The following is a 27672-nucleotide window of genomic DNA, read 5'->3' as shown; positions in this document are numbered from 1 at the left end:
TGCCCTGGAGTCTCATGACTCCCCTGGGGTTCTAATAAGGAAAATGAGCAAGCCTGCCTCCGCCCTAGCTGAGGCTTCCCACCATTCCCACGTCTTCAGGAGGCTTTGGTCTGTCCATTTTCCAAATCCTACAACAGTTGCCCTTTTCTGGTTTTTCCTACAAGGCCTACTTGCCCTATCCTTGCCCTCAAACCTGGGGGACTTTTCTGGTCTCAGGCAGAAAGCCTTGTTCTCGCTTACCACTGCCCCCCCACCCCCACCCCAGTACACCTGTTTGGTGTTTCTCCAACCTCCATCTGCCGCGATTTTACAACTCAAAAGCCAAGAATTGCCCCGTTTGCTCTGAATTCTGTCAGACCCCTTCTTCCTTGGAGGGAATGAATGAGAATACCCCAGCTGCCTGCATGGAGCAAGGACCAAGGAAATGAAGTGGTAGTGGTGATATCAAGTGACATTTCAAAATATCCTTCTGTACATGTGTTCTGTCCGATTATGAAGCTGGGAATTAAGGAGAGCCTCACTCAGAGGCACCCAATGTGCGACTATTTTAAGCCACTGTGCAATCTCAGTGGCCCCATTTTAGTATGCTTTCAGGGGTGTCCGACTTTTTGGCATCTCTGGGCTGCACTGGAAGAAGAGTTGTCTTGGGCCACACATTAAATACATTGTGACATGTAATCACACACACACACACAAAATCTCATAATGTTTTAAGGGAATTTACAATTTTGTGTTGGGCCAGATTCACAGCCACCCCGGGCAGTATGCAGCCTGTAGGCTGCAGGTTGGACATCCCTGCTGCAAAACTCCTAGTGTAAAAGGTGAGGAGGATCTTGGGCATGGTGTCTCCCCTAGAGACTATAGGATCTTTGAGGGCCAAGACCGTATCTTCTAAGTGTTCTGCAAATCTCCAGACTTTGAGAATTTAACGAATACAGGAAGCAGTTAGCTAACAATTGAGAATGAGAACATTCTCATCATACTTAAGCTTTTAACTGCAGGATATGGCTCGTCCCATGGCACCCACTTAGATCCTGAAAAGGGGCTATCATTTCCTCCCGGGTGCATTTGAAAAACCCAAGGGACATATGTAGATCCCAGAGCTTCTCAAAGGGAGGATACAAAACATTCAAAAGTCATCGCCTGAATGGGATACCCTTCACTTCCTGAGCTGCGATTATCTGCCAGGCCTGCGCATTTTTCCGCGGGTGAGGTGAAGCAACATAGTGGCGTCCGTAAGTCACACCACTCCCCACCTGATGACATTCATTTTTCTAATCTAGGCAAACCACCATACTACTGGAGTTGGTGCAGAAAGGAACAGATCAAACCACTCCTCGCCTTTTTAACTCTTTATCTTGCCCTCCTACGGCACACCAAACGTGGAGCGCGCCGGGGGATTTAGAGTCCTGGTCCTCTACCCTAGGCTCCACCCGCCGGTCTCTCGGGTCGGAGCGCCAGTGGCCCGAGGGCGAGGTGAGGGCGGGATCGGGCCCGAAGCCTGAGAGCGCAGCGCCAGGGGGCGGGGCGTCGTAGGCGTGTTTGGGCGTGGAGGGTCAGGGGCGGGGCTCCAGGGTCCCGGGTCGGGTGTCTCAGAAGTGGGCCGTGCTGGAGGCCATTCTTTGGAGGATCCCTGGCCGCTGGGTGGCGGGCCGAGAGGCAGGGCGGCGGAGGAGGGATCTGGCCGTGGAGAGTCCCATCGAGTTCTAGGACTGGGAACTCCAGCCGGATCTGCCCACGGCGGAAGCGCAGCGGCCGGACTCACACCTGCGTCCCTCGGAGCGCTCGCGACCTCAAGGCTTCCGGCCTTCGGGAGCGCGTCTGGGGCCGCTATGGCAGCCGTCGCGGGCTGGCGGGCCTTCGGGTCCAAGGTGCCCGATTGGCTTCGGCGCGGCCTGTGGGCTCCGCTCGCCGCCGGCTTCTGCAGCAAGGGGCCGCCCTGGGCCGGGCAGCGAGAGCCGGGGCAGCGACCCACCAGCGCGCAGCAGCGGGACGGCATCAGGTCAGCGGCCGGGCCGTGGGCGCCCTGGCCTTCCGGAAGCGTCCTGCGCCCGCAGGCGTGTGGGGCTGTTCCCGGTTGGGGTGGACTGGTCGGGGCACGAGGAGAGAGGTGGGCAGAGGAGGCCAGATCCCGTCCCCGGTTGCCCCGTGCGGAGTCCAACGAGGGCCCCGTTAGTGGTCAGCGCCCCACCGCCTTGGACTCCCGGTTATCCGTCATTGTGCAGTCCGGCTCGTGGGGTAGTCCAGACGGAAGGAATAGTGGATATAGTGCTTAAAGCGGTCCCTTGCCTGGGCACAGTAGCGTTTGGGACTCTGCAAGACTCACACCTGAGGATTTCAAGTGGGACTGTCCCACGCTTCCCCTAAACTCTTAGTGCACTCGATCTGGGTTGTCATTGAACTCTCAGACTAAGTGTGGGCAGCTCGGCTGGTCGCCCCATTGCTGCTGTGGCCTTTGAGAAACCCTTTTACTAGAGGGTACTGTGCCTCATGAACTCTATCTGGCTCCAAGGCCAGGTTAAACCCAGCGGAGCTGCGCCTTGGCCGTCACCCAGAAGTGCTGGAACAATAAATAGAACGAAGGACACAAGTACTGAGCGCTGCCCTTTGGCTCAACAACCCCAAAACTCTTAAAACCTTATCTATGCACACAACGGAAACTGAACAATGAAGTAAAGGTTGAAGGGCTCCAAGCCCCGTCCAGGCCCGATCCTGACTTTTGCCTTGCCAGTCAGGGGCCCAAGGGAAGGCCCAAATAGCATATCCAAGTATTTAAAAGTTACAGATCAAACAAAATGCTAAACATATTTTCTTCTCCTGCCCTGACAAGTAGACTTTCATAAAACCTCAAAGGCCATGTTTGAATTTACAATCCTCAGGTTCCTAGGAGTCCCCCAAAAGTGGAGAACCAGCCAGAGGCCTACAGTTTTGTTTTTTTTCTTCCCAGCCTCCACTTACCTCCTCCTACCACTTTACCCCTCCTTTCTTCTAGGGGCTTGGCTCATAGGTCTACAGATTCCTCATCCATATGCCCACGTTCTGTCCTCTCACCCCTATAGACAATTCCTCTTAGTCACCCTGGGGCGTAGAGGTGCCCACTTGCCCAGCCAGGGAACTCTAGGGTTGCAGTGGCTGCAGCAGGGTTTGGAAGTGGGAGGTGATTCCACATGAGCACATCCCATTGTCTTAGTGATCTCCTGCTTGCTTGGACAGGCACACCTGGAAGAGGGCCCAGAACACTGTGCCCCAAAGTTCAAGGCCCAGGCAGGGACCCGTCCTGCCCATTTTCAAGGGCAGTTCTACTGCAAATCTGGTTCCCTCTGGTCAGAAGCCTGACTTGTGGCAAGGCAGCCGCATGACAAAAGGAGGCCTGGTTGCGTTCTCCAGCGTTAAACAGGAATCAGGAAGGGGGACGGACGACTAGAACAACCCATCATCCATTCTGGGACTCATTTAGTAGGAAGGAAGCCCCCAAATCCAACAACTCAGTCAAGCTTTGAGTGTCCTGTTTCAAAGCTGTTCCTCTCTGCAACACCACTGCCATGCAGTGAGGGCGGGCTATGAATTGGGTACTGCTCTAGGCACAAGAGGGAGCTCTGAAAATGACTGGCATTTAGAGGTTAGCAGAAGGCTAGGAGCTTATGGAAGGAGGAGAGAAGAGCCAAAAAACCTGCAGAGGACGAATGGGTTTCTAAAAGGAGAATGTAATCCAAATGGCCACTGGATTTGGTTTAGACAATTAGGAGCTGCTAGGTGAGAATAGTTTTACTGGAGTGGCAGGAACGGAAGCCTGGTTGTACTGGACTGAAAAGTGAACTCAGCAGCTTAGAGCACTCTTGACAGGGCATGTTACACACAAGTCAAAGGATTAATGGGACGCATGTGAACAGACACTGCCATGCAGCTCGGGCATTTGGGGGTTGGCATCTTTTTACATAATTTTGCCTGAGGCCTAAGAATTTAATTTCAACATATGTCATGGGTAGGATGGCAGCTTTTTAAGTCTGCTACAGCGAGCACACTCATTATTTTACTCGAAGGTTTATCAGCAGTTTTCTCACTACCATCCCCCTCCGCCCCCCGTCCAGGTTTTAAAGTCTATCAACACATCAGCTGCAAGTCATTTTTGTACCTAGGACACAGCATGTATGAGAAACAATGATGAATATCACAGCCACCTAAATGTGGCAGCAAAACGGAAAAGATATTCCAAAGAAAATGGTATTGTACTGAAATTTAGTCATCAAAGTGATTTTCCAGAACACAGTGGCACAGGAGGCTATGGAGAATCCACGCTGACACATGCGGTAGGAATATCAGATTCGGAAAAGAATGAGGAAGACAGAAAACATGGGTGGAGACTGACGGGAAACATATAAAATACATAACAATCTGGTTACTGTTGCTGCTTGTTCCGTACAACAGCAAAAAGACAACTTTTCTGTGTATAAGCGGTAAGAAGACAACACAGGTTATTTTAATCGGCATACTTAAAATAGCAAGCAAGCCTTTGAATACCAGCTTCTAGTGAGATGACATGTCCAAAGGAGCCCTGTTGCTGTACGGTTCTGTCCTTTCGTTCTTCATGAACCATTCCATTCTTGCACAGCGTGAACTATCGTGCAGCATTACAGGATGCCACTATAGAAGACGGAAAAATGTCATGTGTGTATGAGCAGCTGCACTTTGGCTGCCTGTTCCATGAGGTGGGTGGGTGGGAGGAGATGGGGGCAGGTTGTATTCTTGGCTCTTCTATTATTTTTCCTGAAGGACCATGGGGAAAAGTTGAAGGGGGCACTCTGTGTCAGATGGCTCTGGCTCCTGCCACTGTCTTACAGACTGTGCAGCCTCTCGGGGTGGGAGGCAATGATTTTGGAAACGACTCTGACTCGCCCTTTCAGTGGAGGTCAGGGTAATGTTTCTGATAGCAAACCTGGAGAAAAAGAGAAATAAATCAAGGGGAGGAGAAAACCCTGCCTGCAGTTTAGGAAGTTTCCTTGTTTTGACTTAGGTGTAATTCCAGAGGGTTTACAGACCATCTCAATTGCCTGTAAGCAACAGCAGTTCCCTATTCTAGTATTTTAAAAAACAGCTCCAAAATTAGAAGGGAACTGCAGGTATCCTCACTTGTTTTGACTGGTGCATGACCCAGTAATTATAGAATGTTATTTGCAGGAGCATTGTCTTGAGCAACCCGAAGAAGAGAAACGTGCTGTCGCTGGCGATGCTGAGCTCTCTCCGAAGTGACATTCTTTATGAAGCTGAAAGCAAAGATCTGAAAGTCATTATCATTTCAGGTACTTATCTGATCTCCATCCTTAGGGTTCTGCAGTACCCAGAAGACTTCTCAAAATTCTATGGCTAACTGGGGCATTCCTTCACTTAACAGGAGACTTGTTTGGAGGCTCCTGTACAAGAACACTAATTATGAAAAACTCTCGAGGAGGATGTGTATAAGGGGGATAAGTAGTAATTGGAAAAATATAATTAAAAAAAGAAGATAACATTTTTAAGCCCTATAAAAATTTACAAAGGCACCATTCACATAAAATCTGTTGTAGAGATTAAGTGGGCTCTCATTGAATGTTGGTGCACATGGTATTGCTCAGCAATGGCAAAATAGCCATGAAATAAAGTAGCAGGGTAAATATGGGAGAACAATAAAAAGGTAAAACAATGCAAAAAGAAAAAGAAATTCTTGAGTAGTGGAGGGGTTGGTCCTAACAATTTTTTTTTGTCTGTTTTTGACATTATTTATTTATTTAGTTTTTCCTATGCTGTTAATTAGAAATTACAGCAAACATTACTGTGCAGTGAAAATAAGTCTTTTCCTTTTTGTCAGATATGAAACATTGCAACACTAGGCTGAGCTGGTCTTCCCATCAAAATCAGATGATTGGTTTCCTCATGGGCCTGATAAGATGGGTTTAATCACTGATCCTTTGGGTAGCCTATCACATCAGCTGGGACCATGCTGCTCAGGCATTGATTGGTTTGTCTTTTCTGTTCCTACCAAACTTTCAACCAATAGCTATAGTCTTCAGTGGTACCAGAAAGGATGCCCTAGTTTGCTCATTTCTTTCCGTGTTTTTTTCCAATAAAATTTATTTCCTGAATTATGTAGTGACAATAGTGACGGTATAAATATCAGTCTCAGCATCTTGAATCATCCACAAAAAAATAAAATGAGTGATGCTCTGTGATGTACTTTATTTTGTTGTAGAAATTAAGGATCAGTATTTCTGGAAGCAGATACTCAGAATGCTACCTCCTTATCTATGGTTGAATATAAATTTTCAACTGTCTTATATGGTGAATGGAAAAGAAATAGAACAGATATTATTCATTAACCACAGAGATGTTACCCATAAGCAATAAAAACAGCTAACTTCTGAACAACACAATTTCCCCACCTGTTTAAAGGGAATAATATTGCTTATCAAAAGAGCCACAACAAAAGGAATATTTGAGATAGTGTTATCAGCTTATCAGTGGAATTCCATTTTGTTGTTGTTAATGACAGATTCCATGTAAAAATAAAGGGATTCTCTTCACACTCTGACCTTCCTGACTGCAACCCACATGGGTGTCCCTTGTCTGTAGACTAAGTGACAAGGATGCTGCCAAAGGCACGGTAGATTCTGATGAACCTATAAGATTCAATATTTTCAGGCCAGACCAAGTCCAAAAACAAAACTGCGGGACTGGAGGGACAACTCTGAAAGAAGTCCACTCACCCTGGCTCCTGAGCCCTCTCCATTGCGTAATTGTATGTCTTGATTGGTTTCTACCAAGGACCATTCAGGATGCAGATACCTCACTTTGAATTGTCATCATAAAATACTGCCTGTAACTTTTCAAGTTACCTGTAATTATTCTTTTCAAATTGGGCCATTAACTTTCTCTGTATGTCCATGCATCGATACAATTGTTCATTGAAGTTATTTAGTAGACGAACAAGTGACCTCCCCAGCCCTGCTTTTATACCTTTTTATTTTCTTTTCCCAATTGGGAATATTTGCAGCTGAAGGGCCTGTATTTTCTTCCGGACATGATTTAAAGGAATTGACAGATGAACAAGGTCCAGAATATCACTCTGAAGTATTTCAAACCTGTTCTGAGGTAAGCCAGGAGGACGGTTGGCATTGCAAACCTGAAAATGGTAATTATACATATTATAGATGGAATCATGCTTCTAGTTTAAGGCAAGTTTTTATCTATGAGACCTAACCACTGCAGAACTACTGAAACCTCTGTGGTCATTGGTGAAACCTTCATCCAAGCAACAATTTGGTTTTGACTTGTAAGATGCGACCATAGTTTGCTATTTATATTGTGATATGCCAGAGAAAGTGAAATATATGCTGGATTGATAGTCGCCATTTCCAGCATCATGGATATGTCTCAGTCTACCTGTCTTAAGAGGTACAGTGTGGAAATGTCCATCTTTAGAGAGACAGAACCTAAGAATATAATTTAAAAATTTTTTAACTAAAACAACTCTGTTAATGGGAGAGAACATTCATAAATGGAATAACAATAATGATTTTTAAAATTATTTTCAAATCCTTCTTTCAACCAACTTTTAGGATCACCACCTCCAAGTAGGAAAATTACCCTCTTCATTTTCACTTCTGCCTACTTAACCATATTAAGAAGGGAACCTACCAACACATACAGAGGAGGAAGAACAAAAACTTTGAGATGATTTATAAATGTATTAACCCCTGGATAATCAAAAATTAAATTTAGAATCCAACTTTATGTAACACATTGTTCATTTCTGGAGCATTTATTGAGCGCCTGCTATGTATATGGTACTTGCAAGATACTAAGGAAAGAGAAGAAAAGAAGTTTCCTACCAAACTGAAAATGGAAGTCTAGTTGAGAAACAAGACATATAAAAACAGTTTCATAACTTGACCCTAAGATAACTTAGCCTAATTTTTCACCATTCATTGACTTATTCACTCATTCATTGGGTCATTTATGATTCAACAATTAGATAATGATGCCCACTGTGTAGACAAGATAGAGGTGAGCAACAAGAGGTGGGGACTGGAAGGTGATTAAGATACCTTCTTGACCATTGTTTGTTTTCCTTGCCATTTCCCAGAAACCCTTCTGGGGATCACATTATATTTTTCTCACTTGATGAGGGACAGATAGGAAAAGCAATTGACTTGAGGCTTCATAGAGAGGAGAAAACAAGCCAGAACTGAGGCTTAGGTCTTTTGTTTCACATTAATGATTATGTAACATCCTGCTCCTGTGTTTGCCAAGGCTTGGTGCTTTACAAGTTAATTTCCTATTAATACCCAGTATGTTTGACCAAAATAGAAAATCATCAAAGATAACTAGTAGGGCACTTACACGCTGCCAAAAGGACCTGATTTTATTACTCTGCCAGGGTTCTACATAAACTGGGATCTAAACGGGTTACCGAAGGGCCACAGGGAACCAGGGTTCCTTCAGAGGATAAATACCAGATTTTGTGGAAGCTTCCAAGCCCTGGATGCCTCCAGCTCACTGAAAAAGACCCAGTGCCTAAACAAGACCCAGCCCTGATGCAGTCACACAGGAGTGAAAATGCATTGATTTCTTTAACATTTTTGTTCTACAAAAATCAAATTGTCGGAATAAATATGGGCGCCATAAACTTGTGCAAGATTTCGATTTTCAAGTGTAATCAACAGGCAGATTGGAACAGAATGAGCTAGATATTTCATGTTGGATTCATGCATGAGAAAATTTGATTTCAGAAAGGAAGATAGAGCTGAATTAGCTTAGTATCTAAAATCTGTAACGGATTTGTTATAGACCACAAGTACAGCATGATAGTTAATTGTTAAAAATCAGGAATAGGACAAATTGAGAATGAGAATAAATGCTTGATTATGGAAGCGTGGATAGTAACCTTTGTGAGCTGATGTGGCAGCTTTCACTAGACACCTATCCTTGCCTGCTTTCTTTTATCCTGTGAAGTGTGACAATGGAAACCCCAGCCCAGGAAGAGATTCTCCTCTTTCTCCTCACACCCCACCACAGAAATGACAATGGGATAGGACCTCTGGCTTTTGGATATAATATGGAACCCTCAGCAATGCTGTTTGATGAGGCTAGGGCAGTTAAATTTATGTCACATTTTGGAGTAGACTGCACCGCCCAAAAATTACTTCATTCAGGAGGTAAAATAGAAGGAATAATCAATTCTTGACTATTAAGGGATCAATTCTCTAGCTGCTTTATTCTCTGAATTCCTCTCTAACTTTACAAGTATTTTTTTAATTTTCTAATTATAAAAGTAAATTCTTATTATAGAAAATTCTGGAAACCTTGAAAAATAAAAGGGGAAAAAATAAGTTATTGATACCATACCATGATCATACCACTCAGAGAAAACTATAATTAACAAAAACATTCCCCACCTTTCTTTTTAATAATTTTTCTACATGTACGTATTTGTCTGAATAATCATACATAGATATGATTACATTGTATAATTGTATAACATTGAATGCTTACTATGTTCCAGGTAATATTGTGAGTACTTTAGACATATTAATTTATGTTCTGTGAAGTTGGTACTCAAGTTCTATAAAGTTGGTACTATTATATACCCATTTTACATATGTGAAGACTGAGGATTTAGGCAGTGAGTAAGTGACGAGACTGGGCATCAAACCCAGCCACCTGCCTCTAGACTGCTACACAGGCCCAGACTATCATGCTGATATTTCTCTTGGAAAATTTCACTTTAATGAGAACACAGCATTCTGTGAAATAAATATAGTCTGGTTAATATGGCCATCTCCTTAGTTCTATATGTTTATATTATTTATTGTTTTTATTATTATAGAGTGATGATTTGGTGAACATCTTTGTCCAGAGAGCTTTTTACTCTCTTAGGTTAGTACCTGTTAGTACAATTCCTAGATCAAAGGTATGAGTATTTTTAATGTTGTTGATAGACACTGGATTACCTAAATAGTGTCCCCCCAGGTAGTTTGAAATCCTAGCCTTTCACAAGTGGCAAACAGAAGACAAACTGTTCAACTCAATTCAGTCAGTTGATCTTTCATAAATAAAGTTCATTGGGTAACAGACAGGTGACACCCAGAGCTAAAACAAATCTGCCTTTCTTTGCAGTTCTTTTGCATCCTTCTCCTTGTCACTATAGCTCACTGTGAATGAGCTCTGCCACTGGCCGTCCCCTTTCTCACCCAGAGTACATGAAGCCCATAACCCATGAACAGTTTGGGGTACAGGTCCATATAAGTGCATTCTTCTTTGAGGAGGGTCACTAGCACTTAGATTCTCAAAGGTGACCCCCCTAAAAAGTCAAGAGCCACTACTATAGAATATGATGGCATTATCCTTATACATGTAATTGGTTATAATAAAGCTGACAAATATCAAATGCTTATAAGGACAAAGGTAAGTCTCTTGGGCAAAATCAGTGAAGGTGCTTTTTCTCTGAGTTGCCATCATGGGAGACAAGCCCAGAGGAAGCTCCTCTCTGCCTCTCCTCCCTCGCTGCCAGGGTTCAAAGAACTACCATTTATAAATTGAAATTACTATAGCAACACAATCTGTGTGGAGTGTCATAAAGAAATGGAGAAATAAATCAGATTATTTCATAAGCTGCAAAACTAAAGTTCTGGAGACTTAGGAGGCGCAGGGGGGATCACATGAGCAAGTATGTGGTTGCCCCGTCTGTGCCAATGGCACTGTTTTAGGAATTTTGTTCATTTTGATGACAGCAGGGTGTTCCCCACCATTTTAATAGAATTGAGAGAATATGATGGTGATAATTTTAGAAATAATTACTAAAGAAACTGCCTTCCAGTCCCTTTTCCATCTTAATTTTTCAAGGAAGTTCCAAATACCAGTTTCCGACTTTTAACACTAGAGCCCCACACAGGCTCAGTGAGAACAGAACTGTTCCCAGAGATCAGATCAGCTTTGTGCCCCTTTGGGGTTGCTGGGGAAGCAGTTGGAGAGGAGGGGGCTGTACCGTCGAAGAGGCCAGGGCTGGGAGTCGGACAGATGCGCATTCAGACCCCGCAGCACCTCTTGCGGATCTCGAATCCTGAGGCCTTAGGCCGGGTCCTTCCGCTCTGAGCCCAGTGTCCAAGTTGTAACGCAGTGTTCCTTGCCCTTGGGGCTCGCAGGAATTAAATGGCACGGTCTGGTTCTTAGTCAATATTCAATGGAAGTTAGTTCTCTTTGTGCCTTCTTTTGTCCTTTTCAAAAAAAACTAGAATCTGATACACTAATGGATATGAAAAGTGCCCTGAAAACAGGAAAGTCATATGAAACAAGCATTAATGTTGTACTTCCCTCTTGCATGGATGTGAACGGGGTGTGTTTGCTCCTTCAGGTCATGATGCTGATCCAGAATCACCCTGTCCCCGTGATCGCCATGGTGAACGGCTTGGCCACCGCTGCTGGATGTCAGCTGGTTGCCAGTTGTGACATTGCTGTGGCCAGTGACAAATCCTCGTTTGCCACTCCGGGTGTGAACATCGGGCTCTTTTGCTCCACCCCGGGGGTGGCCTTGGGGAGAGCAGTGCCGAGTAAGGTAACTGGGCCCCCTGCAGCCCCCTATTTAGTTGTAACCCTCCAGTGTACCTGAGGGTTAGTTCCGGGATTCACTTGTGAAAGTCCCACTTGAATCAGGACATTCTGCACAGGACATAGCCGGCTGGATGTGCCGCAGTGTTCCTCCTAATGTCTCACGTGGGGGATGGAACATGCAGCGTCTCACAGAGTGCTTCACTTGTGACTCATGCAGTCCACTCTTGCCTGCCCCTCAATACAGCTCGTTAGGTTTTTGGACTTTTTTGCTTGTTTTCATAAAGGCACACTTTTTCTTTGTAATTTTATTTGAAATGCAGCTGACACTCAGTTCTGTTGCACTGAAACATTGCCCGTGATAGAACAGCATGGTGACATGTGCCAGTATCAAGAGTCCAGGATACAAGTGTTGCTGGCTTATTGTTTGCTGATAATCTGTCTTATTCTAGAAAGGGCAGAAAGTAGCTGCCATAATGAGTGCATCAGCTTTATGATGGTTATATTTCAGGAGCATGAACATCCTGTGCCTGGCATGTTGAAGCTGCCCCAGGAGCCACATTGTAAAAGTTTTGTCATTGCTAACCAATGTGAAATCCATTTCCTTTACAAAGCTTTCCCCCTTCCTATAACACCATAAAGTAAAATTTACTGATCATCTCTTAAGTAGAAAGCAGTGGGTTCCTTGTTCCAGAAAAAGTTCATACTCATTCTCAATTGGAAATCTGTTTAAAAAATGGGGCGGCGGGTGGCATATACCATAGCAAGTAGGGAACTAAATTGCTCTCTAGAATATCCACTTTAGTATCTACTACAAAAATTAGCAGTCGCTCACATGCCTGGGGCACAAAAGAAATGAGACTCAAGGGAAATCAAGCCACAGGACCAAGATATTTAGAGCAGCACTCCTTTCTTTCCTCATTAGCTTTTATAGAGGTGTGTGTTTTGAGGAGATTCTGCAATCATATACCTACAAGCACACACATGAAAACTGGTTGAACATGGGCTTTGCAACTGCAAATAGTGGCCTGTCAAACAGAGCTTGCTGAAACATCCTCAGCCCAACGGGTGTTTTGATCCTGTCAGGATACACATTTACCTTGAGAGAGAGAGAGAGAGAGAGAGAAAATATAAAGTCCCTACTTTGTGCCAGTACATTAAAATGCATTCATTACAAACATATGGTCAGAGCTTATTAATAAACTATCTTATAATTGTACAAATCATTCCAGGAGGCCTTTTGCATAGTAAAAGGTGGTTGCCTGGTTGGCCTACCTATAGCTGCTGCTCACCTTCAACACCTGACATTCTGGAAGGATCCATGTTAAGGCATTTGAATCTTTTAAGTCATGATTGTCTTGACCTGGCTGGTGTGGCTCTGTTGGTGCACCGTCCTATAAACTGAAAGGTCAAGGGTTCAGTTCCCCATCAGGGTACGTGCCTAGGTTTCAGCTCGGTCCCCGGTCTGGGTGTGTATAGGAGGCAACCGACTAGTGTTTCTCTCTCATCGGTGTTTCTTTCTCATCAATGTTTCTCTCTCTGTCTTTCCCCCTTCATCTCCTACTGGAACCCATAGATGTATCCTTGGGTGAGGATTTAAAAAAATAATGATTATATATATAAAATACATAGATAGTATATATAAATCATTTTATCCTACTGACAGGATAAGAATCCATTTTTCCTTAAACTTTTAAAATCAGGACTTACAAGTGCCTCTTAAAAACTTAAACATTATATCATATTTGTCAAATTTTAAATTAGTTTTTGAGAAGAAAGGGAAAATGTGGCAAAAATAGGACTTAAGTTCCCAGTGATTCCAATTATTTTCAAAATCACATTACATAATTATCCAGCATGAGAGATTAAGGGGCAGGATGTTGTAAGACCAAAGCAACTTTCTCCTCCCACAGAAAGTTCTGGCCGTGTCAGGCCCACTCAGAAGATGGGCAGAGATGCTCCAATATTGTCCCACACAGATCCCTGATCTGTGCTCCTGCCATTCTAATCCCCTGAAAGCCTCTGAATCACAGGAGTCCATTGGAGCATTCTGGTTTTGAAGTCTGCAGTTTTTTTTTTCCCTGGTCTGCCATCCAAAAGTGTTTCAGAGTTGTAATGCAGGGGTCCCCAACCTTTTTGGCACCAGGGACCAGTTTCATGGAAGATAATTTTTCCACAGAACCGTGGGAGGAGGCGGGAATGGTTTCAGGATGATTCGAGCTCATTACATTCAAGCTCACTTCCTGCGGTGTGGCCCGGTTCCTAACAGGCCACGGACTCCCTGTATAGAAGTCCTTGCATGTGGGGCTTGTTAATGTTGGCCTATTTGGAGGCATGAAGCAGAGAGATAGTTTCAGGTCAATATTAATGAACTGAAGTTGCAGTACTGATCATCGAAATTTAGTGGGATGAAAGGCCTGTTGGCACCTAAGGCCTCTGCCAGGTTTCTGGGCTGCAGAACTCACCTGGGATCTCACTCTAGGAGAGAAACTGGGGATTCACAAAAATCTAAACCTGGACCAAACACACCTACCTGTCACCATTGCATGATTCACCCACAGGAACACATTCACACATGGGCCTGTCGGCTGCGTGGGTGTCGGGCATAGGTCCCCGTGCACGTCCACAGGGAAGCAAGCAGGTGCTTTTGTAAACTGGCCCACTTGGGGAAGCTCAGCCCTTTTGATGCCGGCTAAGGCTACACATGTGGGTCACCAGCACCCTCTGCTGGTCACCTTGGGAAACTGCTTGGCTGTGCCACAGACGGACAGCTGCATGGGAGCAGGAATGATGACATAGAGCTCTTATGTTTAAGCCAGACTGAGCCTGGGCATGAATAATATTCCACATTTGTAAAGGGTTTCTCTCCTGTGGTGTGAGTTAAATAATTCATCTTCATTGCACCATATAAACAACCTGCCTGGGGCAGCAGCTCCCTGCCCCTGTCAGAGCTGGCCCTCTTCAGACACGAGCCAGTGCCTCAAGCTGTTGGCATCAGGGGACAGCACAGGAAGGATCTGAACGCCCTCATCCCAAATCACTCATTTTTCTGCTGTAGGAACACTTTGTTCCATCTATTTACCCACGATAACGTGTGTATTTGTAGAATCTGGTTCCTCAGTTTAATTAGAACAGAGTAGAACTTCGAAGCCGGAAAGTGTTAAGGCATTGCTGCTCAGCTGATGTGCAGTTCGCCAGAGAGCCCGGAGAAATGCAGGGTCTGAGGCCCGCCCAGATCCAGTGCACCAATATCTACAGGTTTTTCCAGCCAATTAAATTAGCCCCATGATCCATCAGCTTCGTTCTTCTCTGGGTGGGGCTTCCAGCATCCCAGCCGCTGATACTGACATGCCCTGGCCACCAGATGGTTCTTGTCATAGATGGGATTGGAAGGGATCTGGAAGGCTCCTCTGCTTTAAATAGTCACCCCTTTTCTGGGGCCACGATCCCTAAAATACAACATTAGAGATTCATACAAATTTACAGCAGGAACAAGCATGTGAACAGTAGCCACTGCATTTAAGAAGTGCCTACTGAGTGCCCAGCACGATAGTAAAAGCTATACTTACATTTTCTCTAATCTTCACAATTCTGCAGGAGGATGGTAGTCTGATTCCTGTTTTTCAGATAAGGGAACAGACTCAGAGGAGTGTAATTGTTCCCTTAAGGTCTATAGTTAGCAAATGGCCTCAGGGACATCCAGACACAAGTCCCACTACCTTAGGGAACCTTAAGGACTTAACACAGGACTGCCTCCAGTCCTTTTTGTATTTTTTAATGCAATTAGCCCAGGAGGAGGAAGTGTTAAATCATCAACTTGTTAGGAGGACCCAAGAAGTGCCCTCTAAAAGGCAGTAGGAGTTAATTTAGGGAAAAGGAGGTATTTTCTTCTCTCACACCTGAAGTTTCTGGGGCCCACTACACAGAAACTTAAAGAAAAAGTAAAGATTTTGCTGATGCACTATAAAATAGCAGGCTTTCTTTTTCTTAGAGAATGCCATTCCATTTCTTAAGCTGCCTGGGTAAAGTCCCCATAAATCAACATTCTGCTAAACAATATCACCCCACTAGGCAGGTAGGGAAACTGAGGCCCAGAGAGGCATAAACTAGGTGGGGGTGACTTAGAAAGCCGGAGGTGGGCAAGGAACTCAGTCCAGGCCTCTGGCCCTGACCCCGCCCCAGTCAAAACTTCTTCCGTGAGCAGCTTTAATACCATTAAGACCTCCTTTGTCTTTTGGACAGAAGGGAGAGGTGCCAGGATAGCAGAAGCATAATCTAGTCTCACGATTTAAAAACCCATCTAAATCAGTGGTTCTAAACTTCGAGCAATATTGGCCCTGGGGACATTTGGCAATGCCTGGAGCCATTTCTGATTGTCACAAGTTGGGGGCAGGGGAGACTACAGGCACCCAGTGGATAGAGGCCAGGGATGCCACCACGCACAGGACAAACCCACACAACATTTTCTGGTCCAAAATATACAACGGCACCAATACTGAGAAACCATCATCCAAATGCTCTCTCACCTGAAGTGTCAGGGGCCCTCTACATAGAAATTTAAACAGTAATTAAAGATTGTGATGATGTGCTATATCTTATTTATAGTTTAAGCTATTCCCATTATCTTTCACTGCATAACCACCCACTCCTACTGGCTTAAAACAACAGTCATTTGTTCAGCTCACGCATCTCTGTAATTTGGACAGGGCTCGGGGCTCAGTGAGGAAAGCCAGCCTTTGCTCCACAACGTTGGCGCCCTCAGCTGGGAAGGCTTTAAGATGGGGGAGTGGCAGCTGAGGCGATCTGTGTAAGGCTTGTTTGCTTATGCTGCTCTGCAGGGAGCGCGGGTGGGACACTTAGCGGGGCCTCTCAGTGTGGCTCGGGCTTCCTCAGAGCAAGACAACTGGTTCTCAGGCTGAGCTACCAAGGGAGAGAGCCACATGGAAGCTGTATTTACTACTCTTTTTTTAATGCTCACCCAAGAATATATTTATTGATTTTAGAGAGGAAGGAGAGGGGGGGTGGGAAGAGAGAGAAACACATCAATGTGAGAGAGAAACATTGATAGGTTGCCTTCCATCTGCATCCCGACCTAGGGATAGAACCTGCAACCTAGGTATGTGCCCTAATGAAGAACCAGACCCCCAGCCTTTAGGCATACAGGACGCTGCTCCAACCAACTGAGCCACACTGCCGGGGCAAGCAGTATCATCTTTTGACCTAGCTTCCAAAGAACTACAGTGTCACTTCTTTCTACTGCGTTTGCCTTCATCCAGTCATTCACTGATAAATATTTAGTAGGTTGCCTGCATTATGCAAGGCACTCTTCTGGTGCTGGAGATACAGAAATGAACAGAACAATAAAAAGAAAAATCTCTGCCCTAGTCGAGTTTACCTGCCAGCAACATAGATAATGCAATAAACAAATAAATGTGCAAAGTATATAGTTAAATGATGAAAGTACAAAGGATTAAAATACTGTCAGAAAGGGGGATAGGGCTGAGGTTGGATTTGCAGCTATAACCGGTGGTCATGGAGGACCACATTGATGAAGTGACGTATGAGCAGAGACCTGAAGGAGATGAGGGAACAAGCCATGAATGAGGACATCTGAGGACAGAGCACTGCAGGCCAGGGAATGGCAAGTACAGGGGACTGAGGCGACAGCATGCTTGGCATGTTCAAGGCACAGCAAAGATGCCAGCCGGGCTTCAGGACTGAGCGAGGGGAGAGGGAGTGGAGAGGAACTGTGTTTCTTGTGCACCTGGAAACCCCTGTGTTAAATCATAAATCTGAGTTTCAAGAAGCTGAGCTTTGCAGAATTACAGAATGGAAGCACAATACATGGCAGGCGATAGAGCCAAGGAAACTGGAGAAAATGAGGAAGGTGTCCCCCCCGCTTTCTGCAGGCCTTGAAAACCTGGGGGAGAGCATTGTTGAAAGAGGGTGTCCTCTCCTTATGCGTTAAAATCATGCTAGCCTCCCCCGCCCCCATCTGTCCCTGGAAGGCGTTTCCTTTTCACTCCTCCTCCTTTGGGGGACAACATTGCTCTTTCAAATCAGAACTGAGGTGGTGGCTTCTCTGGACATGCCCGTCCTTCTGGAAAGCAGCCATTGCACTGGTTTGTGGGAGGCGATGGGCCTCACTGCCGTGGCGTTTTTAGTTTCATCCCATCAGATGTGGCCGCTGGCCTGTGCTTGGCTCTTGAAAGATGCAGCTCAAATCTCCTGCCTCTGCAGGGCTATGAGCTCAGCTCTGGGGAAGGAGCAAGGGGACACGGAGAGTCCCGCCCTCTCCTTGCTCCAGGAAAGACCATCTGTTCCTCATACCTGGGCCAAGGTTGTCTGGACACCAACCATCTCAGCAGAATGAAATGGAGAGGGTGGGACTTAGGTGGCAGTGGGTCAGGAGGAGTGTGCCTTAATAAGTGCCCATGTTTCCTCCCCCAGGTCGCCTTAGAAATGCTTTTAACTGGGGAGCCCATTTCTGCTCAGGAGGCCTTGCGCCACGGGCTGCTCAGCAGAGTAGTGCCAGAAGAGCAGCTGGAGGAAGAGACCCTGAGAATTGCGAGAAAGATTGCCTCCTTGAGCCGCCCTGTGGTGTCTTTGGGCAAGGCCACCTTCTACAAGCAGCTGCGCCAGGACCTTAGAACGGCCTACCACCTTGCCTCCCAGACCATGGTGGACAATGTGGCCTTGCAGGATGGGCAGGAAGGCATCAAGGCTTTCATCCAGAAGAGAAAACCCGTCTGGTCACAGTGAACTCGCCATATGACAGGAGCGAGGGCAAGTGAGCCCCGTGAGCAGCGCTCAGGACACCCCCTCCCCGATCTGATCCCCAACCATTGCTGCCTCATGATGGTAACAGAAGAGAGACTGCTTCTGTAACATTCAGAACGGCCTCACTGTGTGTGGTCTGTATGATTCCATGGGGAAAGGATGAAGCGGAAAGTCCAAGGAAGTGTTAATGTAAGGGTAGTGAGCACCTGTGCTGGGCCAGCTACGGTAGAAAGCCTGGAATTCGATACAGTTCTTCACAGGACTCGAAGTGAGGGATCACCCTGACATGGGAGAAGGTGATGATAAAATGAGGCATGAAAGAAGGATGCCAACCTGCCTCTGTTACCAGAAATGTCCCCTAAAGTGGAGGTAGTTCTGATTGCTCCAGACGCATGAACCCTTTCAAATCTCCATGAGATATTCTACACATTGAACATCTTCTTGGTTCTATTGAGAAATAATCATGTCTATGGCTTTGGAATAATCTTATGTGAGTTCCAAAGATTAAGTATTTAGAGAGGCTGGCAATTTTATCTTCATAACCGACTATAAGCAATCTGAGAGGGGGAAAGTCAACTAATTTTTTATTTTGTATGCCCATACTATGGATATACAGTGGGTGTCTGATGTTTCTGTAGTGAAAGTCCCGGCCATTGGAGCTACTGTGAAACAGGCACCTTGGGCCAATCCTGAGAATAAAAGCATTAAGCGAAGCGGGAAGGATGCAGAACACACATCCTGCCCACTAAAAATCACCTGCTCCAGACACACTTCCAAACTCTGCTCACCTGGTGAGGATCCACAGTAGCACCAGGAGGTGAGGCCCCCAGCTGCCCAAGAGCTTGGATTAGGACCTAAATATATTCCTTTCTGGCTTCTGGTTCATTATGGCCCATGAAATGTTCTAATCTTTTGTCGTCAAGCTTGCCCAGCTGTCTTACGTAAGAGTAGACTGTGTCCCTAAATGTAGTTAGTACCTCAGCCCAGATGAGAATCGCGTGGCTGTAACCAGTGGCTCTCAGGGCAGGCATTTCTTGGTATGATGTGCCTTAGTGTTTTCAAATATTTCTACTGAGATTGGCATTTGTTTTTTTCCTTCGCCAGTTTAGAAAGGTAAAAACCACTGTTTTCTTGGAGAGGAAGCACGTATTCTAAGAGTGCCCCTCCTGAGCAGAGATACCACCTGCTGGACGCCTGGCATGTGCTACACTCTCCTTCAGTCCTCACCAGGACCACCCAGTGGAGCAGGTCCCACAGTGATCTCCATCTCACACTTGAGGGGGTAATTGAGGCCCACTTGGTCCCAGCCGACACTGGATAGAATGAGGGCTCCAAACTCTTCTTGCCTCATAAAGCCATGGGGCACGCTTTCTCCTGGCCACACTGCCTCATGTGGGAGGCCAGCCCAAAGAAATGACTTTCCTGCTCCATGGCAGCTCTCCGACCCAAATAATAGACCGGGTGCTCCTTGCTACAGAACTTTGCCAGTGTGCAAGGGATGTCGGATTTGAATTATTGGCAGACCACTAATGGAGTTTTTACTACAACACTAATAACGACCTGGCTGCAGCTCTAAACCAGGTCCTGAAGGATGGAGCTGTCATGGTTTGCTCAAAATGGTGCTGTCAGTGGGCCCCCACCGCACCCTCTCTCCAGGCGGCCTGCTTTGGCAGTCCCTGGTGGTTGCCAGATCACACAGTGTAGAGGAGAGGGTGTTACAAAAACTCTCTGGGCTTTCGAGGAAGTAACACGATTTCTCTCGTTGGGCAAATGAAAAGCAAAAGTCTCCACTGCCTGTGTGAGCCACACAATACCCTCAAACCATGCAACCCCGGGGCCTCTGGGCTGCCCTCCCAGCCTGTGAGCTGATGTGCCCTCAGGGACTAGCTATAAATCTTTAGTCTCCTGTGTATAAAATCATCCAGGAAGAAAGTCTGCAACCCACCCTCTGATGTTATATAATTCATCCCAAGGCTAATGTAAATTTGGGGTTAATTTGTATCCACTTCCACTGGGACATTGAATGAAAATGTTCTGATAACCACATGTGGTGACTGCCTTCAGAAAGTCTAGTAGATTTGTCTTTCCCTGCACCATTGTACTTCTCAGGGAGCGGTGCTGAGCTCAGCCCAGCGTGCAGGGGCTAGAAAGTAAATGAGACAGGTGTTCACTCCTGCTCCTCTGGGCTAGGCACCTTTAGGAAGGCTGGCTTGTGCCCCGGGGAATATAAACAAATGGAGTGAATGACAGATTAACTTTACACCAGAGAACTTGGTGATTTAATGAGCCTAAGCTCCTGCGCAGTCAAGCTTCCTGCCCCTCTGCTACCCAGGAGTTTCGGAGAAGTTAAGGCATTTGCCACGGTGGAGCCAGTGTGTGGGCGTGGACCTGTATGGTTGTGAAGCCAGGGCCCCTGCCTCCCGCACTATATTCCTCTCCGCTTAGCGAGAAGATTGCAGTTCCAGCCTGGAGAGAAAGGCGACCAGTGTGCGAAGGAGGCCAGTCAGAAGTGGCACAGCCAAGGCAACACAGTTTGGCCTACCAAAGAGGATTCGTGAAAAGAATGACTTTGAATACAAAGAGCGCTGAGTCCCAGGGTTGCCATCAAGGAACTGTGTCACTGTGTGCAGGTGATGTATCCTCTTTTGCCATTGAACACCATTTTGACACCATTGAGTACTTTTCCTCTTAGTTCTGACATTCTGGGTTCCAGAATACTGGGTTTGGAAATTTGCTGTGAACTTGAAATGAGAAGCTTGTGTTCATAGAAAAATGCTCTTTTATGAATGGAGAACATGGGCATATTATTTTTTGCATTGAAAACACTGGACTACAATTGAGAACAAGACCTCCATCACAGACACTCCGAGCTTTTTCAGGCCGCACCAGAACCCTCCGATGTCATGGCCAGGAAAACCCTCCACCAGGCAGCTCTCTATCCAATCCGGCAGCTTCCCTTACTTTTGTTTAGGTGCATCACTCAGCCAGCACCCTGCCCTCTCTCCTTCCTCTGGAACCGCCCCCCTCCCCACCCCGCGCCAAGAGCAGCATTTTCGAGTGTGCCCTTGGATGACCTGGACTGCCCCGGTGCGGATTCCTGAGCTCCTCCCCACACCTCTGAATCACAAATTCTGATTATTAGGACCACCCCAAAAACATGCATTTAAAAAAAGATTTCCAAGTGATTCTGCCGCGCACTGAAATGCATGAACTACGGCATCAGGGTGGGAGTGACAGGCCGCCCTGGCAGCGTCTACTGAAGTAGCGGGGCCTTAGTGATGGAGGAGTGAGCAGCTGCTGGTGGCCTGAGAGGACTGAGGAGACTCACGCACTCCCAGGCGTCCCTTAAAACCTTCCACGTGGCCAGGGCGCAGGGCCTTCCCCAGCCCTCGGTGCTCAGACTTTTGGAAGCCTCACCTCCTATCCCACTAAACATCAGAATACACCCCAATTCCACAGTAGATATAATTCTTTGTGTTAGGGAAGGAAGTTGAATGATTTGCTTTTAAATTTAAAAAAATATATATTTTATTAACAATTATTTCTGGGCAATCACCAAGTAGGCAAGAATTAAATTCAACATTATTGAAGTTGATGCATAATGGTTAATAAAATACTACATTTCAGTCGGTCTTACAAGGGTTTTTCTTTCATATTTTGGAGCTCAAAACTTATTTTTCAGGTCCCAAATAGAGAACATGAAAAGCTGCAGGCCATCCAGGCTGTGCCTGCAGTATCTTGGATGAAACAGCCCAGCCCATGAAGGCTCCTGGTTAGGGAGGTTGGCTGTTCCACAGGGATATGGGAGGAGGGGAGGAGGGGAAGAAGGGAGTGAATCCGGTGTTAGAAGGTTTATATTCCCAGCGTGCAGCCTTCAGATGTCCTGACTGATTTTATATTGATGTTTCCTTTGAATCTCTTTTTCTGCCCAGGAATGTTTAAGGACAACCCACAAAACAATTTGCAAGTTGTTTATTACACTTTTAAGAAATATTTCCATCATATGTTGTATGTTTTCAATATTTACTGAGTTCTGTATGGAGATGGTAATTCCCAGTTTTAGACATTTCTGGGAATTTAGAAAAAGAAAAGTAGTATTCATCAAAGTGGAATGTAATTTAGAACTTATCAGTGCTTAGATTTGTGTTGTGATTGCTCCATGCCAGGCAGTGTGTTAAGCATTTTGCAGTTATTAATACTTTAATTCTCACCAAAGCTCCGTGAAGTAGGCTTTATGAACCCCATTATACAGATGAGAAACAAAAACACAAAGATATTAAATGACTTGCCTGTCTTCACACAGCTAATAAGCAGCATGTTCTGCTCTGCTTTTTAGCTTTTTTCAGCTGATTTAGGAAATGTGGGCTAAGAAGTCTGAAGACCTGTCAGATCATGTAGCCTGCACAGGGGAGCGGGGTTTTGAAGGCCAGGACCCTGGCCTCCAGAGCTAGAAGACCAGCTTCAGTCTAGCTCTGAGCATGAGCTTGCGATTCCTGCACCAGGCGCCCTGCCCTCTTACCCACTTGTAGGTGACCACCACATTGCATCACTTTGCAGATACTGTACTTCTGTTCTGCATGAAGCACATGGAATTATTGTTTTTAATTCACAGTCCCCTCTCTCATCCTCCCCGCGCCCCCAAGAAAAGCGTGCATCCCTGCAGGGCCATATCAATTCCTGTTCATTTTATAAATTCTCAGAGCCTGGACACCAACCAGCATAGAGCAGACTTGCTTGGACCAGTTCAATGTGGCCAGGGTGCACTCCCCCTCACAGGCTACATTACAAAGACAGGTGTTTCTGTTTTTGTTTTGTTTTTAATTCTCAGACCACATTTTCTAAATCAGTTTCAGAAAGTTAAATGCCTGAGCAGAACATGAATTGAATCAGCATTTTCTTTATAGGTCCAGGGAAGTTGTAATCATTTATTTGTGAATGTAGGTCAATATTAGGAAGTCACACCGCTCACTTGGGTGAAATCAGACCCAGGGATTCTGTAACGCCCATTTTCCTTTTTTTTTTAATCTTTTTTTCTTTTCCTTTCTTAAAATTTGTTGTTCAAGTGCAGTTGTCTCCATTTTCCCACCACCACTTCCCCACACTCCATCCACCCCCACCTCCCACCCTCAATCCTACCCCACCTTGACTTTGTCCAAGGTCCTTTCTACATGTTCCTTGATTTGACCCTTCCCCTTCCTTCCCCGTTATTCTCCGCCCTCCCCTCTGATCTGTCAGTTTGTTCTTTATTTCAGTGTTTCTGGTTATATTTTGCTTGCTCGCTTGTTTTGTTGATTAGGTTCGACCTATAGGTGAGATCATATGTTATTTGGCTTTCATCACCTGGTTATTTCACTTTGCACAATGCTCTCCAGTTCCACCCATGCTGTTGCAAAGGGTAGGAGCTCCTTCTTTCCTTCTGCTGCACCTGACCTTGTCTGATCTCAGAAGCTAAGCAGGGTCAGGCCTGGTATTTGGATGGGAGACTGTTTTCTTTCTTTACAGCACAGCGGGAACATGTTTGGGTATAAAATGATTGCATTGCTGGTGATAACACATTCTTCACATATATGTATGCAACATATGGTTGGTTAGCAAGGAGGGAAGGCATGAAATAGATTTGTTCTCCACAGAATCCATTAAAGTGGTTAAAATGCTTATTTGAACTTGAAACCAAAATTGTCTTGTTTGTTACTGTGTTAGGCACTATAGAATGGGTTTTTGTATAAGACAACTCTGACCCTCTGGGAACTTAGTCTAGAAGATGAGGTAAATTATTACTACATTATAATTCAAATACAAAATAGTTATCAAGGGACAAGAGTCAGACAGTTGCGTTGCCTCTGAGCCCAACCCTTATGACTAGCTTTGTGATGTGGGGCTAGTGCTTAACTTCTTTAAGTTTCCTTATGGTTACAATAGGGACAATCATAACACCTATCTCCTAAGTGGTGGGGAGGATTAAACTGAAATGCACATGTGGAGCAGTGTTGCTGATGACCCGCCTCTACTCCCTTCTCCCCACAACCCACCTCCATTTTACCTGCAGCCGTGGGGGGCAGTTTCCACAGGTAAGAGCTTCCCCATATCATGGACTGAATTGTGCTACCTCAGAATTCATATGTTGGAGCCCGAGCCTTCCCCCTAACTGTGACTGTATTTGGATAAAGGGCCTCTAAAGATGTAATAAAATTAAATGAAGTCATAAGGATGAAACCCTAACCCAGTAAAACTGGTGTATTTATAAGAAGAGGGAGAGACGCTAAGGATGTATGTGTACAGAGGAAAGGCCATGGGAGGACTCAGAGAGAAGGTGGCTGTCTGCAAGCCCAGGGAAGAGACCTCAGGAGAAACCAAACCTGCAACACCTTGATCTTCGGCTTTCAGCCTCCAGAGCTGTGAGAAAATAAATGCTTGTTTCATCCTCCCAGTCTGTGGTATTTTGCGATAGCAGCTCAAGGAGCCTAAGTGACTCCCTCAAGCACTTGTCTCTCTGCCTATCTGAGGTGATTTTTGGCATCCAGGATCTTGCTCAACCTTCAACAGGCCAACCTAGAAGTAGGGGGAGTTAGAGCCTCCAGGGATACCCCTCAAGCAACAGCAGATGTCCATGGATAAATGCCTCAGCCCCCCCCATTGTCTGAGGGAACAATTCTGAGATGTGTTTTCTCAGAAGGCTCAGCAGGGTTTGAGCCTCGTTACCTACAGCACCAACCTGCTCATTAATGAAAACTTCATGGGCTTCTCTCCCTCCCTGCCTGACCTTGGCCCGTGCCCTCACTTGTGCTTCCTGGGATCACTTTCCATATAACAAACTTCACACAGTCCTTGATTCAGGGTCTGCCACTGCAGGAACCCAAACTCATCCACTCGGTGAACATCCCCTCCCCTAATAAAAAAGTGAAAACAAGACTTAACAACAGAGGACCTGTTACCATGGAGCAATAGGATGGCTTTCTAAATGAACACCATAGGTGTTAAGTACTGTGGGACTCCAGGGGAACAATCAGTTTTGACTCTTTGGTGAGCAAATAGGATCATCTACATAAAGCCTCCGCTTACCCAGCTGGAAGGGGTCTTGATTCTCAGTTAACTACAAACTGTGACATCACACAGACAAGGCATTAAAGACTCAAAAATACAGGCCTAACCAGCACTGATACCAAAACCAGGATCCTCTGACCAATAACTGGAGCGACTCTCTATTGATAGCCCCTCAAAATTATTAGGGTAACCCCCTCATAACTGTTCTAAGCTTTCTGGAAGTTTATGTAGCAACATTCAGGAAAAAAGAGGTGTGTTGTCCTAAAACTCCCCTCTAGAGGCCCCTAGGGAGGGAATTTATGAGCTGCTGCATCTCTAGTCCCTTCCTCGACATTTATTGGCTTTTTGATGAATGTTAGAGCGATTTTTCTGTCAACAGCTTCTCATTAAGGGTTTGGTGATGTTCTCGCTGACCGTTATTTTAGCCAGCATCATGCCTGGTCACTGTGAGGAGAAGAGCTTCCACTCAGAAGCCATCCATCTTTGCAGCAGCAAACAGCTCAGATAATCCCACGTAAATGCCCCTCCTGCCCTGACGGCCACTCGGAGCATGCACGGAGAACTGAGACAAACGGCCCACCCTCTGGCCTCGTGCCTCTCCATTCCTTTAGGGACATATTTCAGGCTTCATTCTCTCTGTTCCTTTTTAAAATAAATTATGGAGAATGGGGTGAAATAATCACTGGGACTTATTTCTAAAAGGCGACAGGTTCTCACCGTGAATGACAAGTGTGCCTTGGAAAGTCTGGAACTAGCAGGTGTTGGAAGAAGGCGTCCACTTTTCTTAATGGACTTATTTCTTTCCCCTGTCTTAACACGATTATGTATCTGGAGATGCCTGGAGTTCCTGTCATTCACTAACATCAATGCCAACCTTCCTGTGCCCTCCTCCATCTTCCCTACAACAACTCTAACCTGGAATGGCACATTTTTAAAAGGGTTTTTATTATGAACAATTTCAAACATGGAGAAGTTGAGAGAATGTGTGATAAACTACCATGTTCACATTACTCAGCTTTAACAATTATCAATGAATTTATTAATTATATTGGCCATTGTATTAGCTGCCCCCTTCCCATCCCCTGGGATTTTGAAGTGAATCCCACAGTCACCTTATTAGAACAAAAGACACTGACATCACCCAGAAAATGCCAAGGGATTTAAGAGCTCTGTGTCATAAACTGAAGTAAAAGACCAAATATTAGAATAAGAGATGCTCCTGGTGCCCTTATCACTGAGGAAATGACAAAGGCCAGGAATCGGGGGCAGGGGCCAACATACACAGTTTCTCTTATCTCACAACAACACACTTGTATGCCTTTCCCACCTGTTTCTTGCTCCTACTCCTGCTCCTTGGGGTCACTTTCCAATATAAACTACCTGCGTACAAGCCGGGGACTCAGGTTCTTCCTTCTAGGGGAACACAGGCTGAGGTACCAACCCAGGAGAGGGTCAAAGGAGCGCCAAAAGTGACAGCAAAGGGAAGCCCCAGGGTGACCACTGGGCAGGAGGCTGGAGAGGACCCAGCCCATACAGGAGAAGGGAGGCCTCATGGGGGACGTGTCCCAGAACAGACTTAAACTGCATGTGACTGACTTCATAGGAAATTGCCATAAGAGGCTAGAAGAAGGGAGTTAAAATAGCACATGCCTTTTTAGGTTAAGTCAAAGGTCATCACTGCTGACAAAAGGATGGTGGAAAAGGTGCAGTGATGTGTTACTCAAGCGAACAGGCAAACTGTAGGAGGAAAATTTGAATCAACACCCTTAAAAAATGGCCATACCCTGTACCCTCAAAGAAGACTTGAAAATTGAGAAAAAAAATTTTTTTTAAAAACTGTGAACCAGTGTATTTTTTATATTAGCATTAAAAAAACAAAGAGCAGAATTACTCTGTGCCCAGCACAGTGTGGTAATTCTAGAACATCTGCTGGAAGGAATACCGTGAAGCCACTAAAAGTGATATGCTCAACACATGGTGGGGTCCCACACTGTCCAGAAAAGGGACAGCAATAGAAAACTGATGAGATCTAAGTTAAGTTAGTAGTTTGATTAACAGTATTGTACCACTGTTAATTTCTTAGTCATGGTGAACACGGTGGTGTAAGATGTTAACAAAGGAAGCTGCATGAAGGAGATAAGGGAGCTCCATACTACCTTTACAACCCTCTGTAAATAATAGTATTATTTCAAAATAAGTTTTTAAAGTGATATGTGTCTGTAGTAGGGTTCTCCAGAAAACCAGAACCAATAGGATAGCTGCTTGGATGGCTGG

At 45.5% G+C, this 27672-nt stretch overlaps 1 protein-coding gene across 2 annotated transcripts; it reads left to right on the top strand.

The window, feature by feature from the left end:
- The first annotated feature begins 1616 nt into the window (after window positions 1-1616).
- On the top strand, window positions 1617-23475 carry ECHDC3 (enoyl-CoA hydratase domain containing 3). Of its 2 annotated transcripts, none has more exons than XM_054593755.1 (5): window positions 1617-2002; window positions 5176-5297; window positions 7025-7122; window positions 11384-11584; window positions 18028-23475. In XM_054593755.1, exons 1-5 carry the CDS (start codon window positions 1833-1835, stop codon window positions 18337-18339), a joined length of 903 nt encoding a protein of 300 aa, XP_054449730.1. In that variant the 5' UTR covers window positions 1617-1832; the 3' UTR covers window positions 18340-23475. The 2 variants fall into 2 exon arrangements, with proteins under 2 accessions (XP_054449730.1, XP_054449720.1); XM_054593745.1 differs by having other exon boundaries at window positions 1700-2002; window positions 11384-11579.
- The last annotated feature ends 4197 nt before the right edge of the window (window positions 23476-27672 follow it).

The sequence above is a fragment of the Pteronotus mesoamericanus genome, unplaced genomic scaffold (genome assembly GCF_021234165.1).
Source record: "Pteronotus mesoamericanus isolate MK-2021 breed Mesoamerican mustached bat unplaced genomic scaffold, CSHL_Meso_final contig_130, whole genome shotgun sequence".
In the NCBI taxonomy this organism is placed as follows: Eukaryota; Metazoa; Chordata; class Mammalia; order Chiroptera; family Mormoopidae; genus Pteronotus; species Pteronotus mesoamericanus.
The sequence above is the reverse complement of the archived record's forward strand: the minus strand, read 5'-3'. Positions and strand labels throughout refer to the sequence as shown.